At 44.4% G+C, this 12,854-nt stretch overlaps 1 protein-coding gene across 1 annotated transcript in view; it reads right to left on the reverse strand.

Moving 5' to 3' along the window:
- LOC147693574 (solute carrier organic anion transporter family member 2B1-like) overlaps nucleotides 1-12,854 on the reverse strand; it is a 457,504-nt gene that overhangs the window by 200,218 nt on the left and 244,432 nt on the right. Inside the window, exon 5 of the mRNA XM_086933236.1 lies at nucleotides 1,292-1,513. Coding sequence (XP_086789362.1) covers nucleotides 1,292-1,513 — 222 coding nt within the window. The remainder of the gene's footprint in view (nucleotides 1-1,291; nucleotides 1,514-12,854) is intronic.

A 12,854-nucleotide genomic window follows, 5' to 3' on the forward strand; every position in this document is an offset into this window, starting at 1 on the left:
CGCCTGCAAAAAGGCAGAAGTAACTGATTTCCTGAACTTTGGGGTGCCAGACGGGAGGCCCAAAGGGAAAATGTGGGACATGAAAATGCAAATCTATTCACGTAGGAGAATGAAATATCACAGTAAGGATGGAGTTTGAGGCTTAGTTTTTCCTTAAGCTAGCTAAGGCATGAATTTTGTGTTAATGCACACACATTTCAAGGGGCTTATTTACAAGAAACGTATGCATCTTTATAGATGCCTCAGTTTCCCTGCTCCAGCCTGCGAAACCCTTGCACCACCATGGATCCACCGTATTTACAATACGGTGCACGATGGCACGAGGATTGACAGATGCATCAGAAATTCTGACACATCTGTCGGCTCAAATGTCACTCATTGCTGTAGTTGTGTTGCAAGCATGACGCAACTCCAGAAATGCATGGGGAGGCCTATTCGTAATACGCTGCATCACTTCTTATGCCTGCTCCAAGCAGGCATAGGGTTTTGACGCAGAGACGTCCTAAAAGTGGCACAGTGAAATCTTGTGGATTCCACGTGTCGCTTCTATGAGACTTTCCCACGTTGGAACGGCTACTCTGCATACATTATACCTGGTGCAGGTATAATGTGACACAGGGCTTTACAACGTGACGCATCTCCCTAGATGTGGCATGTGGCGTGGTCGTTTGACCTAGGCCTCATTCTTTGCAGGGCCCTGCACTGTCACTGCTGAATGTATTGACATATCACAAAAGAAAGCAGAGGTTGCTTTTGTGATTCATTCATGTTGAGGCAGGCAATGCCAGCCGCCACTAGATGGCACCATATCATTAAACGCACTGCCTCGAATTGTGTCCAAGGACATTGTTTTTATTTTGAATGAGATCTTATCTGACAGACCCCATGGAAAATACTGCATGCAATAAAAGGCATTCCTTGCAGTCGTATTAATGCACAACCAGTCGCGTGCCTGCCTCCTGCATACTCATTTAAAAGTCTGGTTCTTCTGCACAGCCTCTTTCTACATCCAGGCTTGTAGATTTGGAGACAATTTAGCAGAAAGCACATGCTCAACGGTCTACTTTCAGAACCCTGCACAAGATTTTGGGAAGCCATACCCCAGTGTTTCATATTAAAGGAGTGACTGGAGAAGACCTTCAAAGTCAAATGCAATTTCCATAAAATAGGTGATAATGTATGAGATAAATTTCTTTATGCAAAGAGACTGTTAATGTTGCGAAGAGCGGGAAAAAAAAGTCATGACAGTCAAGGGTGAAAGTTACGGGCAGCTTCAATATGAACGACTTACCTAGGTAAAATGGTGAGTTCCTTTTGCTGGCAAAATCATCAACATACGATATGCCAAATGGCTGAATAGGAACTCCACCCACTCCGAGGAGAAACTGGCCAATGAAGAGGAAGGATATGACGTGCAAAGTCCCCTTTACGGACTGATTGGTGCAGCTAGAATTATTCAACGCCCGGCTGGCCCCATCCAGCTGACAAATGTCAGTCAAGTTGCTAGACGCACCTGTAAAATTGCAAAACAAATGGTCAAGGGCTAATCTCGTTATTTGCAGTTTTATATAGTGCGGACATGAACCCGAAGGCATCAGAGCGCTTTACAACACACAGGATACAGGGTTACAGCAGGTTACAGTAATAGTATTTAAGAATGGACATCTAGGGCCCGATGTAGGTAATTCCTATTTACCTACTCTTAGTCAGTCATTCATTCACCAGAATCGCCGGAGCACCACCGAAGCTAGCCTCGGTGTAGATGCAGGTCGTGTGTGCCGGAAAAAGCCGCGAATAAGCCGTGAACCCCAGTGAGCCCGGCCCTCAGGCTCCTCAGGCTCCAAGCCTTGGAGGGCACTGGGCTTTGGTTATCGGCCACCGGCACCGGGAGAAGCCGCGAAAAAACGGGAGAAGCCGCGAAAAAACGGAGAAGCCGGCGCTGACCGGAAGAAGAGGAGGAGAGTGGAAAACGGACTACGCTGCACTTACGCAGAGCTGCTGAAGGTCGAAGGGGCCAAATGCTGAATGAGTCAAGGGACACCTTGGGAAGCCGGAGAAAGCCGCGGCCGTTGCTGAGCTGAGCTGTGAGGTAGAGAGAAGGCTGCAGTTCTTCTACACTCATTGGCAGGCACCGGCACCCACCAGCGTCAGCTTCAGCTTTAGCGCGGAGGGATTTTCCGCACATCTCTGCATTTTCGGACCAAGCAGCAGCAGCACCATCTGCCGTCCGTCCTTAGCGCACCGGCTCCAGCGTCAGGATCGGATCATCGGATTTCCAACACATAGGAGGTGAGCGAGGCGAGGCTGTTGCAGGCTTTTGCAGGCTGCTGTAGAGGGCAGGACAAAGGACGTGAGCGTGGACGCCGATAGAGGCAGCCGCCAAGTAAGAGCCGGGGGTCTGACCCAGGCAGATCTGACTAGGTCCGATCTTGCCCGAAGGTCCCCCCCAGCGCTCCGCTCACTACCAGCTGTTTCTAAGGGTTTGCTTCCAGCCCCCCTCAGCCCCCCCCTCTAGCCACCCTCATAGCCCACTCACAGCTCTCTCACCGTTCCCCCACTGTACCTTCGGTACCCACTGTACCACACTTCCCTGCCTGCTACCACAGGATCTCCAAATCGCCCTCCCTTCAAAAAAAGAAAGCGGAGGGGGCACAGGATGAGGTCAGGGAGGCAAAGGGACAACACGGACAACACGGGCCATACAGCACCCCAGAAACTCACCAGAAAGCCCAGGCAGACAAAAAAGAAGCAAAAGAAGGACCTGATGGACACGAGTGACGCAAGCTGGGAGAGCAGGGGGGACAGGGAAGAGAATAAAGGAGAGGAAGTACCCTCTCAGTTGTCTCCTCTGCATCTGGGCATCCCTCCTGCAGACAATGCAATCCTCAGTAAACGCCATCCAGTACCAATCCGACAAGATGGATCTGCAACTTTCTGTCCTTAACACTCTGGCCACATACGTGGCAAACATTGACGGCAAGCTAGCAGACCTGAATGACCTGATAAAAAGGGCGCAAGCAGAGACACAGCTGATAGCATCTAACTGCCCTTGCATCACCATAGTGGACAAACTAGCAACACTTCCAACAGCACTGGGAAACCTTCTATCTGATTTCAGGACAGTAGTTAAAAATAGCCATCCCCTCAAGCAACTTGAGGTTAAGCAATTAAACACAACTACCGGGCAAGACGATCCACAAACAATACAGCAAGAGCCTCCAAAGACGCCTACCAACTCACACCCTACAATGGACAAAACAATTCAAATGAAGGCACTGATCACCAGTAGTCATCAAGCTGATCGAGAGCAAAACTCTGCAGCACCCATACCAGACTTAGACAAAAGTAACCCAAATGGGGGAGCAATCTCCCACCAACCATCGCAAGGAAAAGTGGGAAGAAAACAGAAAAGGAAGGGAAGAAACCAAAGGAAATTGACAGGGTGCCTAGCCTGGGGCAAGGCCTGCAACAGTGATCAAACAGCAACCAACACCTCACAAGCAAGTGCAACAAGGGAGAGGGAAGAAATAAATACCATGACCAGCAACAGTGAAAACACCGGCCCAGTGGATAAATCTGGATGCGGCCCAGCCCTACCCAGTGGTTCAACCACTTGCCCAGCACCCAAAACCCAGAAAGACATGTTGAGCACACTAAAAGGGGGAAAAAACATAGGGCCCGCGGAGAACGACAAGGGGCATAACTCACAAATAACCTCAGACTCACCTGACAGAGATACACAAGAAAGAACAAAACAGAGTACGTCACATCTCACCAAAAATTGCCCTGAAAACCGGGATGAAATGCAAATCCCAGGAAGCCCCAAGTTGATCATAACAGCAAGGCTAAATCTCTCAGGCCGGAACTGTCGAGAAAGCACCGAAAAAATTGACCAACCCAAAAAAACTGTACCAAGGATAACCCCCAGTCAAGGGGAAACCAAACCTGCTGACAAAGAAAACACTAAGTCAAGAGAGAGTGGGCCAGAAGGCTTAACAACGACCGTAATATTCCATCCTGAATACCACTCTAGAGGTTCAATGGACTTTTTAAACAGGGGAAACATCTTGCGGCTATTAAATACAGTAGAGAGCCTCAAAACTATCACATCGGCAGACCTGGAATCCGTCGAATTTATTGAATCTCGGAGCCACCCCGGGGTAGAGTCGACAAAAACCATATGGACCACAGGAGAATTTCCGGAGAGAATATTAAAAGAAAAGGAAAGATTTGACTCTTGGGGGATAGAACTACAAACTCTCTTGCCCACAAGATACCCGGAGCCCCTCTTACATGAAAGTCTCCTAAAGAAGCCCAAGGAGACGACTCTTAAAAGAACTGTCTTAAGAGGAGCCCGAAGTAAAACGCCCGAGAGACAATCGCACTTGAGTCTGGAAGAAACAAGATCACTGACTAATGACAAGATGGCTTCCCCCAACTGGAGCTGGCTCGCAAAGTCCCTAAATGCGAAAGATACAAGCCAATGACAAACAAAACCAAAAAGAGTCAACAAACCTAACACCTTAAGTATATGTTCATGGAACATCAATGGCACCGGCGATAAGGTTTCAGACATTGACCTATGCAACCACCTGACAAAATTTGACATCATCGCCTTACAAGAAACTTGGACTGAATCACCTCCAATTCTGTCAGGGTATACACTGAACTTTCTACCGCCTACCCAGAGCTCGCTTTTCGGCCACAAGAAAGGAGGCCTTGCCACTTATAGTGCATTAACAGCGATACTAAAAGCAGAACAGCTAGACTACAACTTACCTGCCCCAAACGCAATGCTAGCTCTACGACTGTCACCTCGTGCGCAAAATCCAACTGAGGATATAATCTTCATAAACCTCTACCTGCACCCCAGGGAGAAAAAGAAGGGAGTGCGACAATTGAAGGAAGAACTTGTGAAACTGGTGAAGGCCGAGCACACGAATAACATCATTATCTCAGGGGATTTCAATCTAAATCTGCTGAGCGAAGCAGCCACGGGCACCAAATACGACGAGGACCCATTTGCCTGGGAACTCAATCGCCAAGACCGTACCTCGGGGGGCAGAAGCACAAAAACCACAAGGACCCTGCTGGCTACATTAGAGGAGCTAGGACTTAGAGCACTTAACGGTAGATTTCCAGGAGATCAACCGCAGTCAGCAACTTTCCACAGTACCCAGGCAAGCTCCACCATTGACTTTACTTTTGTATCCCGTAGTCTATACCAAAGGGTTGTAGACTTTAGAATCGGTCTCACTGATTGCAGCGATCACCTGCCTCAGGAAACAGTAATGAAAACATCAGCGACACTAAAGCCTCCCAGTTCAAATAACGTAGGCGCAGACTTTACATCAAATGAAAGACGGGTACAATGCAAAGTCTCCAACCCAGAAAAACTACTAGAGCAAGCGATACGCACACTCAATGAAGCTCAATGCACCACGCATAACCCGATAACAAGCTGGGAAGCGTTTGTAAAACGGATGAGAGACAACGCGCAGAGAAAAGACCCTGTAACACGAACAAGAAATAGTTGCAACACGAAACAGAAAAGATGCAATTACTTTCGAAAAAACAGAAGGCTAAAAATACTGAAGACAGCGATTAACCGGACTCTACGAAGAGCAAAAACAGATCCGTCCCTCCTCCAAGAGCTTAGACAGTTAAAAGGAGAGCGTAAGAAATTAATATGGCAGCAAAAAAGGGAAGAAGAAGAGGCATTCTGGGGAAAACTCCTACATGACGCCAAAACAAATCGCAGCGCTCAGTTCTGGCAAAAGATCAATGCTCAGACCAATGGGAAAAACCGAGGGATTGATTCTCAGGTGACAGAAGACGACTGGATAACCCACTTCAGCACGCACTTCAGTGAGACTAAAAGAACGGGGGAAAGAAATAGGCACCGATAATGGAAAGAAGGATGAACATCTGCCCCTACATCAAGAATACCTGAGAACGAATGAGGCTGTAATAATCACGACGGAACAAATAATTAAAAGGATCACAAAAGGTAGAAGAGATGGAGCCCCCGGCCCAAATGGAATACCACCAATAGTATTTAAGCAGGACCCAAAATACTGGGCAACTAACCTCAAACCAATGTTCGAAAAAATCTGGCAATCATCTACAATCCCACAATCATGGAGGGGGGCAATAATATCCCCAATCTACAAAAGAGGAGATAGAAAAGATCCAAAAAGTTACCGGTTAATAGCCCTTCTAGACAATGAGGCAAAGTACTACGCAGGCCTCCTACTTCAGGAACTAATTCTATGGGCAGAAGCAACCTCAACAATCCCGTTTAACCAAACCGGCTTCAGGAAAAACATGGGGACATCTACCAACATCCTAGCCTTGTCACTACTGATCGACTCAGCCCAAGAGGAAAACTATCCCTTGTACCTCTGCTTCATAGACTATAGTGCTGCATTCGACCGGGTAGACAGAAATCTTTTGTGGAAAAAATTGAAAAGAATGAACATCCCAGATGATCTACTGAACTAACTAATTCTCCTACACAGCGACACGTGGGTCCAGGTCAAACTAGGCCCTGGAGAGTACCTAACTAAGAAAATTCAAACCCACACAGGAGTAAAACAAGGCTGTGTGTTAGCGCCAACCCTATTTAACCTCTTTATGGCCGACCTTTGTACAAAACTTAACGCTAACAATTCGCACGCTCCAAAATTAGGGGGCAAACAGCTTTCCTGCCTATTCTACGCCGACGACCTGGTGCTGATCAGTCGGACCCAGATTGGGCTACAGCGGCTTCTCAACATCACTGCGGAATACTTTAAAGCTAATAAACTCTGCATCAACTACAGTAAAACAAAAATCATGCCCCTTAATTACCGCAAGCAAAAACTACCATTCAGATGGTACTTGGACTTGAACAAATTGGAAATCACAAACAAATATTGCTACCTGGGAGTGACAATAGACGAAAGGGGTAGCTTCAAACCACAACTGGAGGAGATCAAGAGGAGAGGCCTAATGATAGCAGTATCACTTAGGAACCTCAAAAACAAAATCGTTGGCCCAAACCTTGCTCCGCTCCTACAAGTGATTCAAGCCAAGCTGATTCCATCAATCACATATGGAAGTGAAGCAATGAGAGGGAGGGATACGGGAACCCTGAACAGAGTAGTTTCAAAAGCAATGCGGATCATGTTCAGTCTTCCGAAATACACTTCACCGGCTCAGATCCGCCTAGAATTTGGGTTGACCAAAGAAGAACTTGCACGAAAGGGAACTTACCTTAAGACCTGGCACAAGATAAGCAGAGGAGAAGAAAATACCCTTAACGCTCTCCTCTGGAAAGATCTGCAAAGCAAAAATGACTGTCCTGCAAGACATTTCCTGGAGGAGGCCATCAATCATCTCGGGGCAAGGCAGCTATGGGACCTTCAAGGGAGCCCGTCAGGTTTCAAAAAAACTATTAATAAAATAGTCAAGAAAGAATCCCTCTTGCAAGACAAAGCCTCATTAGCCAAGAGAGCACATGGCTGGCTGACGGTGCAAACATACAACAAACTTAATCCTCAGGCGTACCTAGTGAACAGTTTCTCCAAAACAACAAAAGAATCCTTTTTAAAACTACGACTAGGAGTGTTACCAGCAGCGGGCCACACGGCCCCATGGCTGCGACATTCAAAACCAGCAAAATGCCGCCTGTGCGGAATGCATGAGGAAAATATCACACATCTCATAACCATCTGCAAAGAGCTGCAGCAAGACCGGAAGAACCTATTGAGACCCTTGTTTATAAACAAAGGAATCAGGTCTTGCAGAGAAGCAGTCCTGAGCTGTTTTAGAGGAGATGACGTGCAAATGGCCTGCCGACTGGTAAAATACCTACGATTGGCAGACACCAGGCTTAAAATGACGAGAGCACAAGCGGACATTGACATCGCCTATATAACATCATCCGCCTCCAGTCCTCAGACCGGGTAAGAGACCCATATTGACCAAGAACATTAAAGTACCTTCCCCATGAAGCACAAACACTCTGGGAGAAGCCGGTCAGAAGGGGAGCGGAGGATATAGAAAAACCCACTTGCCGAAAGCATGCGCTCGGACATACACACAATTTTTTTTATCTAAAACAGAATTTACCTGTATATATTGCTGGATGATCATTGTCCCATTTTTAATGGTATTAGACCGACCTTTTTAACTGTTTTCCTTTAACTGATCATTTTCTTTTTTTACTAATAGCTATTTGTAATGGTTTTTATTAACTGTACAATAAAGCATTTACCAACATTACTCTTAAATACCGAATCATACCGATTCGGTATTTAAGAGTAGGTAAATAGGAAGGGGGCAGATGTAGGTAATTCTTATTTTAGAATTACCGAATCTGTAAGATTCTGTATTTACCGATTCGGTAAAAACCGAATCGGTATTTCCTATTGATTCCTATGGGCCTTGAAGCCCATAGGAATCAATGGGAAATACCGATTCAGTATTTACCGAATCGGTAAATACCGAATCCTGCAAGCGTGAACGGGGTGTCACTTTGACACCCTGTAGCACCCCAATTCCAGGCCTGTGAGCCATGTGGCACACATACATACCCTAAGGGCATGTCTGTGTGTCACATGGCACAGGTGTACATGCACAGATGTGCATGTACACCTGAATTCGGTATTTTACCACCCAATTGTATTGGGTGATAAAATACCGAATTCTGAAGGCCTGTAGCACTGTAAACAGTGCTACCTACATCTGGGATTTACCAAATCGGTAAAATTGCCGCTTCAGTATTTTACAGAATCTGTAAATTTACCGATTCGGTAAATTTACAGATTCTGTAAAATAATGGCCCCTACATCTCAATCTCCAAATACCGGTCGGTAACGGCCGAATTCGGCCGTTACCGACCGGTATTTGGTGACCTACATCGGGCCCCTAGTGCATGCATACAAAAGTAACCACAAGAGTTAGTTACACCAGTTGGGTAGAGGACATACACAGATATTTTTCAAAAACACAATGTGGACAGTGGACCACTTTTAACACCCTACAAGCACCAATCCAACTATTTCCAATATTTGCATTTAAATTGTCTTTCAAATCGTGTGCAATGTTCAGAATACTCCCTGTCCAGAGAGTATAACCCAACAGCTTTGGATAAACACAAGATTTACAACAAGTTCCGAAATGCACCACTTTGACAGTCAAAATTACACCATATTCCCGTTATATTTTTTAACATTCTGTCCCACCGATAACTTCGTCGTCTTTCAATGACTAACAACTAGTCCACTTTGACTAGCTTAAAATGGCGGCCGTTTTCGACCCTCCTAGTAGTGGTTCGGGTCGTGGGTTTTAGTAACAGCCAACACGTGGAGAGGCTGTGATCTTTAAAAACTCTCCCGCCGTCAGAGGACGGTAACATTGGCCGGAGAGGACCAGGCGCGAGTATTGAGGAAACGCCGACTGGGGATATCGAATGGGACCCCCACAGGTAGGATCCTTACATTTTTATCTTCGTTTCCCTTTACGCCTGTACATGACTATCATGTCACTAAATATATAACGTAATATTTTCTTGCACGTGAAAGACAGCCCACGGGTACATATAGTTTACTTTTGCACTTGGCTAACGTGACTAAATAATCATCATGTCACGGTTTCGACTAATCATGTTATGCGCGTTTATGACCTTGCTTCGGTCATATCTATCCATCACTTGGGCCAACACAAGCCGATACCCCACTTGCCATATATCATAAGTTGCAATACATCCCGAGGGTTCGACACAATGTTGTCACGAACCAGGGCAACATGGGAGTATTCCGTCTCGTTTTTTTCAACACATCGGAACAATAAGGGTGGCCGCTCCTTCTGACTCGAGATTACTTAAAAGAACGCATATGTCCGTTTTCGTGTGTTCCATGCAATAAGTGCAAGAATGTTTACTTATTTTAAAATATTTTTTTTTTTTTTTTTTAAGGTAACTACCTGAATGTGACTACCTCACCAGAGTCGATTAGGGATCTACAAATTCGAACAAGTGACAGTGAATAATACGAACCTTCAAAATATTTCAAGGTATGTCACTTTATTTCGGTTCACTCTATGCGCCTTCCAGAAGTTTCGTTCTGATAAAGTATGAGTCATGTAGCCGTCACAGTTCTATGCAATGGAACTAGCTATAATTTTAAACACTCTTGCAGGTTATAATTCAGCAAGAAACTGCACAGCCCACTGTTACTAATGACGAAGAAATGAAAAATAAGAAATAATAGAGAAAATAGAAAAATCTGCAGGAAGGCTTTCATAAGGTGTATTCCCTTTGGAAGATACAAGGTAATTTTTGATTACATGTACCCACTGTAAGAAAGGCCTTGATATGCCTTTAAAAACCAAATGATTATCTTAAGAGTCTAAGAGATCTATGAAATTAGGGTACATATGTCCTCAAAGATATTGTCTTTTTTACACACTATTTTCAGGCAACTACCTTTCTGAAATTGACATCGGGTGACCTCATATATTCACCGACATCCAGACATAGGATACAAATATCTATGGTTAATTTTTGATCCCGGCTCAGGAAATCCTTACACTCGTCATCTATCATAACTGGTAGGAGTCTTACTTTTACCTTTGCATTGTTTCAATTTATTGCATTCTTTCCTTGCTATATGAGGAAACACGAAAACAGTCATTCCCAGACATATATGGGCCTTTTTCTTCTAACTTATGGACTTGGAGATAAGTGTAGTGATGCCATATGTGCCTGTCATGACCGGCATAGCTGACTATAGACTTGTAGGAATTTTCCCCTGATAGATACATCCCTAAATAAATGGACTTGCTTATTTGATACCATTCTTGGCAATAGTACTGGTCATTTTATGATATACAAACAGATTTTTTCCGATGTGGCAATATGAATTATTTTTAACTGATCAACCAAGTGTATAATCTGGAAATGTTTAGCAGTCATGAATCTGGCAAACAAAAAAGTCAAGCAATGAGAGCGCTGTTTGTTAATTGTAACCTTGACAACATTATGATATATGAACTGAATGTGTTGAAATTAGATATGTGTCTAAATTTAGAACTTTGTTGTTAGACATCATTGGCTGAAACAGGAAGCATAGTAGGAGAACATACCCCTTAATATGTCCCCGTTTTTAAATGTTTCATGCAGCTAAAGAATGGGGTAAATAGGATAGGACAACTCCTTTCTTCCCCCCCACGCATACAATTCTTCCATTTTTTGCTGCATTTTTAATGTTAGTTTGTTTTTAATCTTAGCTTGCCTCAGGTAATGCTAACATTGATTGTTTACTTATGTATTAAGCACAATATCGGTTTGTTGTAGGTACTCACACGTGGTTTTTGTATGTTTATTTACGATCCACAGCCCTGAAGAAGTTCCACTTGAAGGAACGAAACGCGTTGGCTGGCTTTTCGTTTTGAAAATTAAAAGAATCCTGAACACTTGCTTGCAATTTTGGACTCAGCGTTCTCTTATTTGGACTATTTCTTTTCGAACATAGACTCCTTCACTGACATATGGTGTAATTTTGACTGTCAAAGTGGTGCATTTCGGAACTTGTTGTAAATCTTGTGTTTATCCAAAGCTGTTGGGTTATACTCTCTGGACAGGGAGTATTCTGAACATTACACACGATTTGAAAGACAATTTAAATGCAAATATTGGAAATAGTTGGATTGGTGCTTGTAGGGTGTTAAAAGTGGTCCACTGTCCACATTGTGTTTTTGAAAAATTCGTTTCTTGGACCCATTGTGTGCACAATCCATGCCAAGTGTAACATTGTATTGATTTACCTTTCCCTCTTATATTGTATTTTGAAATCATTTGACTGCTAACATTGTATCATAACACCGGTTTCGGTTAGAACTTGTTTTCTAGCATTATGTCCAAATTTAAAGATACCAGGGAGGAAATGGCATCAAGCCTATTTGGCAATAACCAATCTACGGGTGCTTCAACACCAATAGCACCCAGTACGGAAGGTCTTCGAGCCAAATTCCTAAAATTGGAAAGACTCAAAAAATTAGAGATGTCCAGGTGGTGGGATGGCATCACCCTACAAAAGTATTTGGACAATCAAAAAATCCCTAGAGGCCTGCGAATCCTAATCTTCCCGACCTTTGAAGATCTAGACGACGACGCTCTCAGGGATTGGGAAGATAACTTGAAACAGGCCTCACACACAATGATGAAAATACTAATTCGGCATTCTGAGAAAAAGGTGGCAGCTTTGAAACAAGAAATTCTTGACTTAGAACGTGATATAGATACATCGAGCTTGAAAGATAGTATTAAAAAGAACTATGAGATTTTTGACGATGTAATTAGTCGATACCAGGTTCATCTACGCGATAAAAAACTTCGCAAAATAAAGCGCGACGACAAGGACTATAAGACAGGGCGCATCTACACGTTTGCACGTAAATTTGACAATCCAAAACAGGGAGGAGAAGGCAAACGTGGTAGGGAGGAATCTATGAGCGCCAGCAGTAGTTCTATATCCTCAATGGGAAGCTCGTCCTCTAAGGATGGCGGGGCATGTCAGGCCGTCTCTCCAAGACGTAATTTTTTATTGGAGATGGAACGCATCCGCCATGGGGCAAAGAAACCCAATACCAACCCAGACCCAAAACCAGAAGGGGAGGGAAAAAGTGGAAAAACAACACAGGCAAAGGGGGCAACTGCCCATCCAATGGACTCCAGGTCAAAGAGAAACTAGATAATCCAATTCCTTTCTTAGATCTTGAATCAGAGATGGAACCCCCATTGGTCACTGACAACGCCCTGTCTATAGTCAATTTGTCAGACCGCCAACTCACGGATGTGGAGAATAACA

This window comes from Lissotriton vulgaris, chromosome 8 (genome assembly GCF_964263255.1).
Source record: "Lissotriton vulgaris chromosome 8, aLisVul1.2, whole genome shotgun sequence".
Classification (NCBI taxonomy): domain Eukaryota; kingdom Metazoa; phylum Chordata; class Amphibia; order Caudata; family Salamandridae; genus Lissotriton; species Lissotriton vulgaris.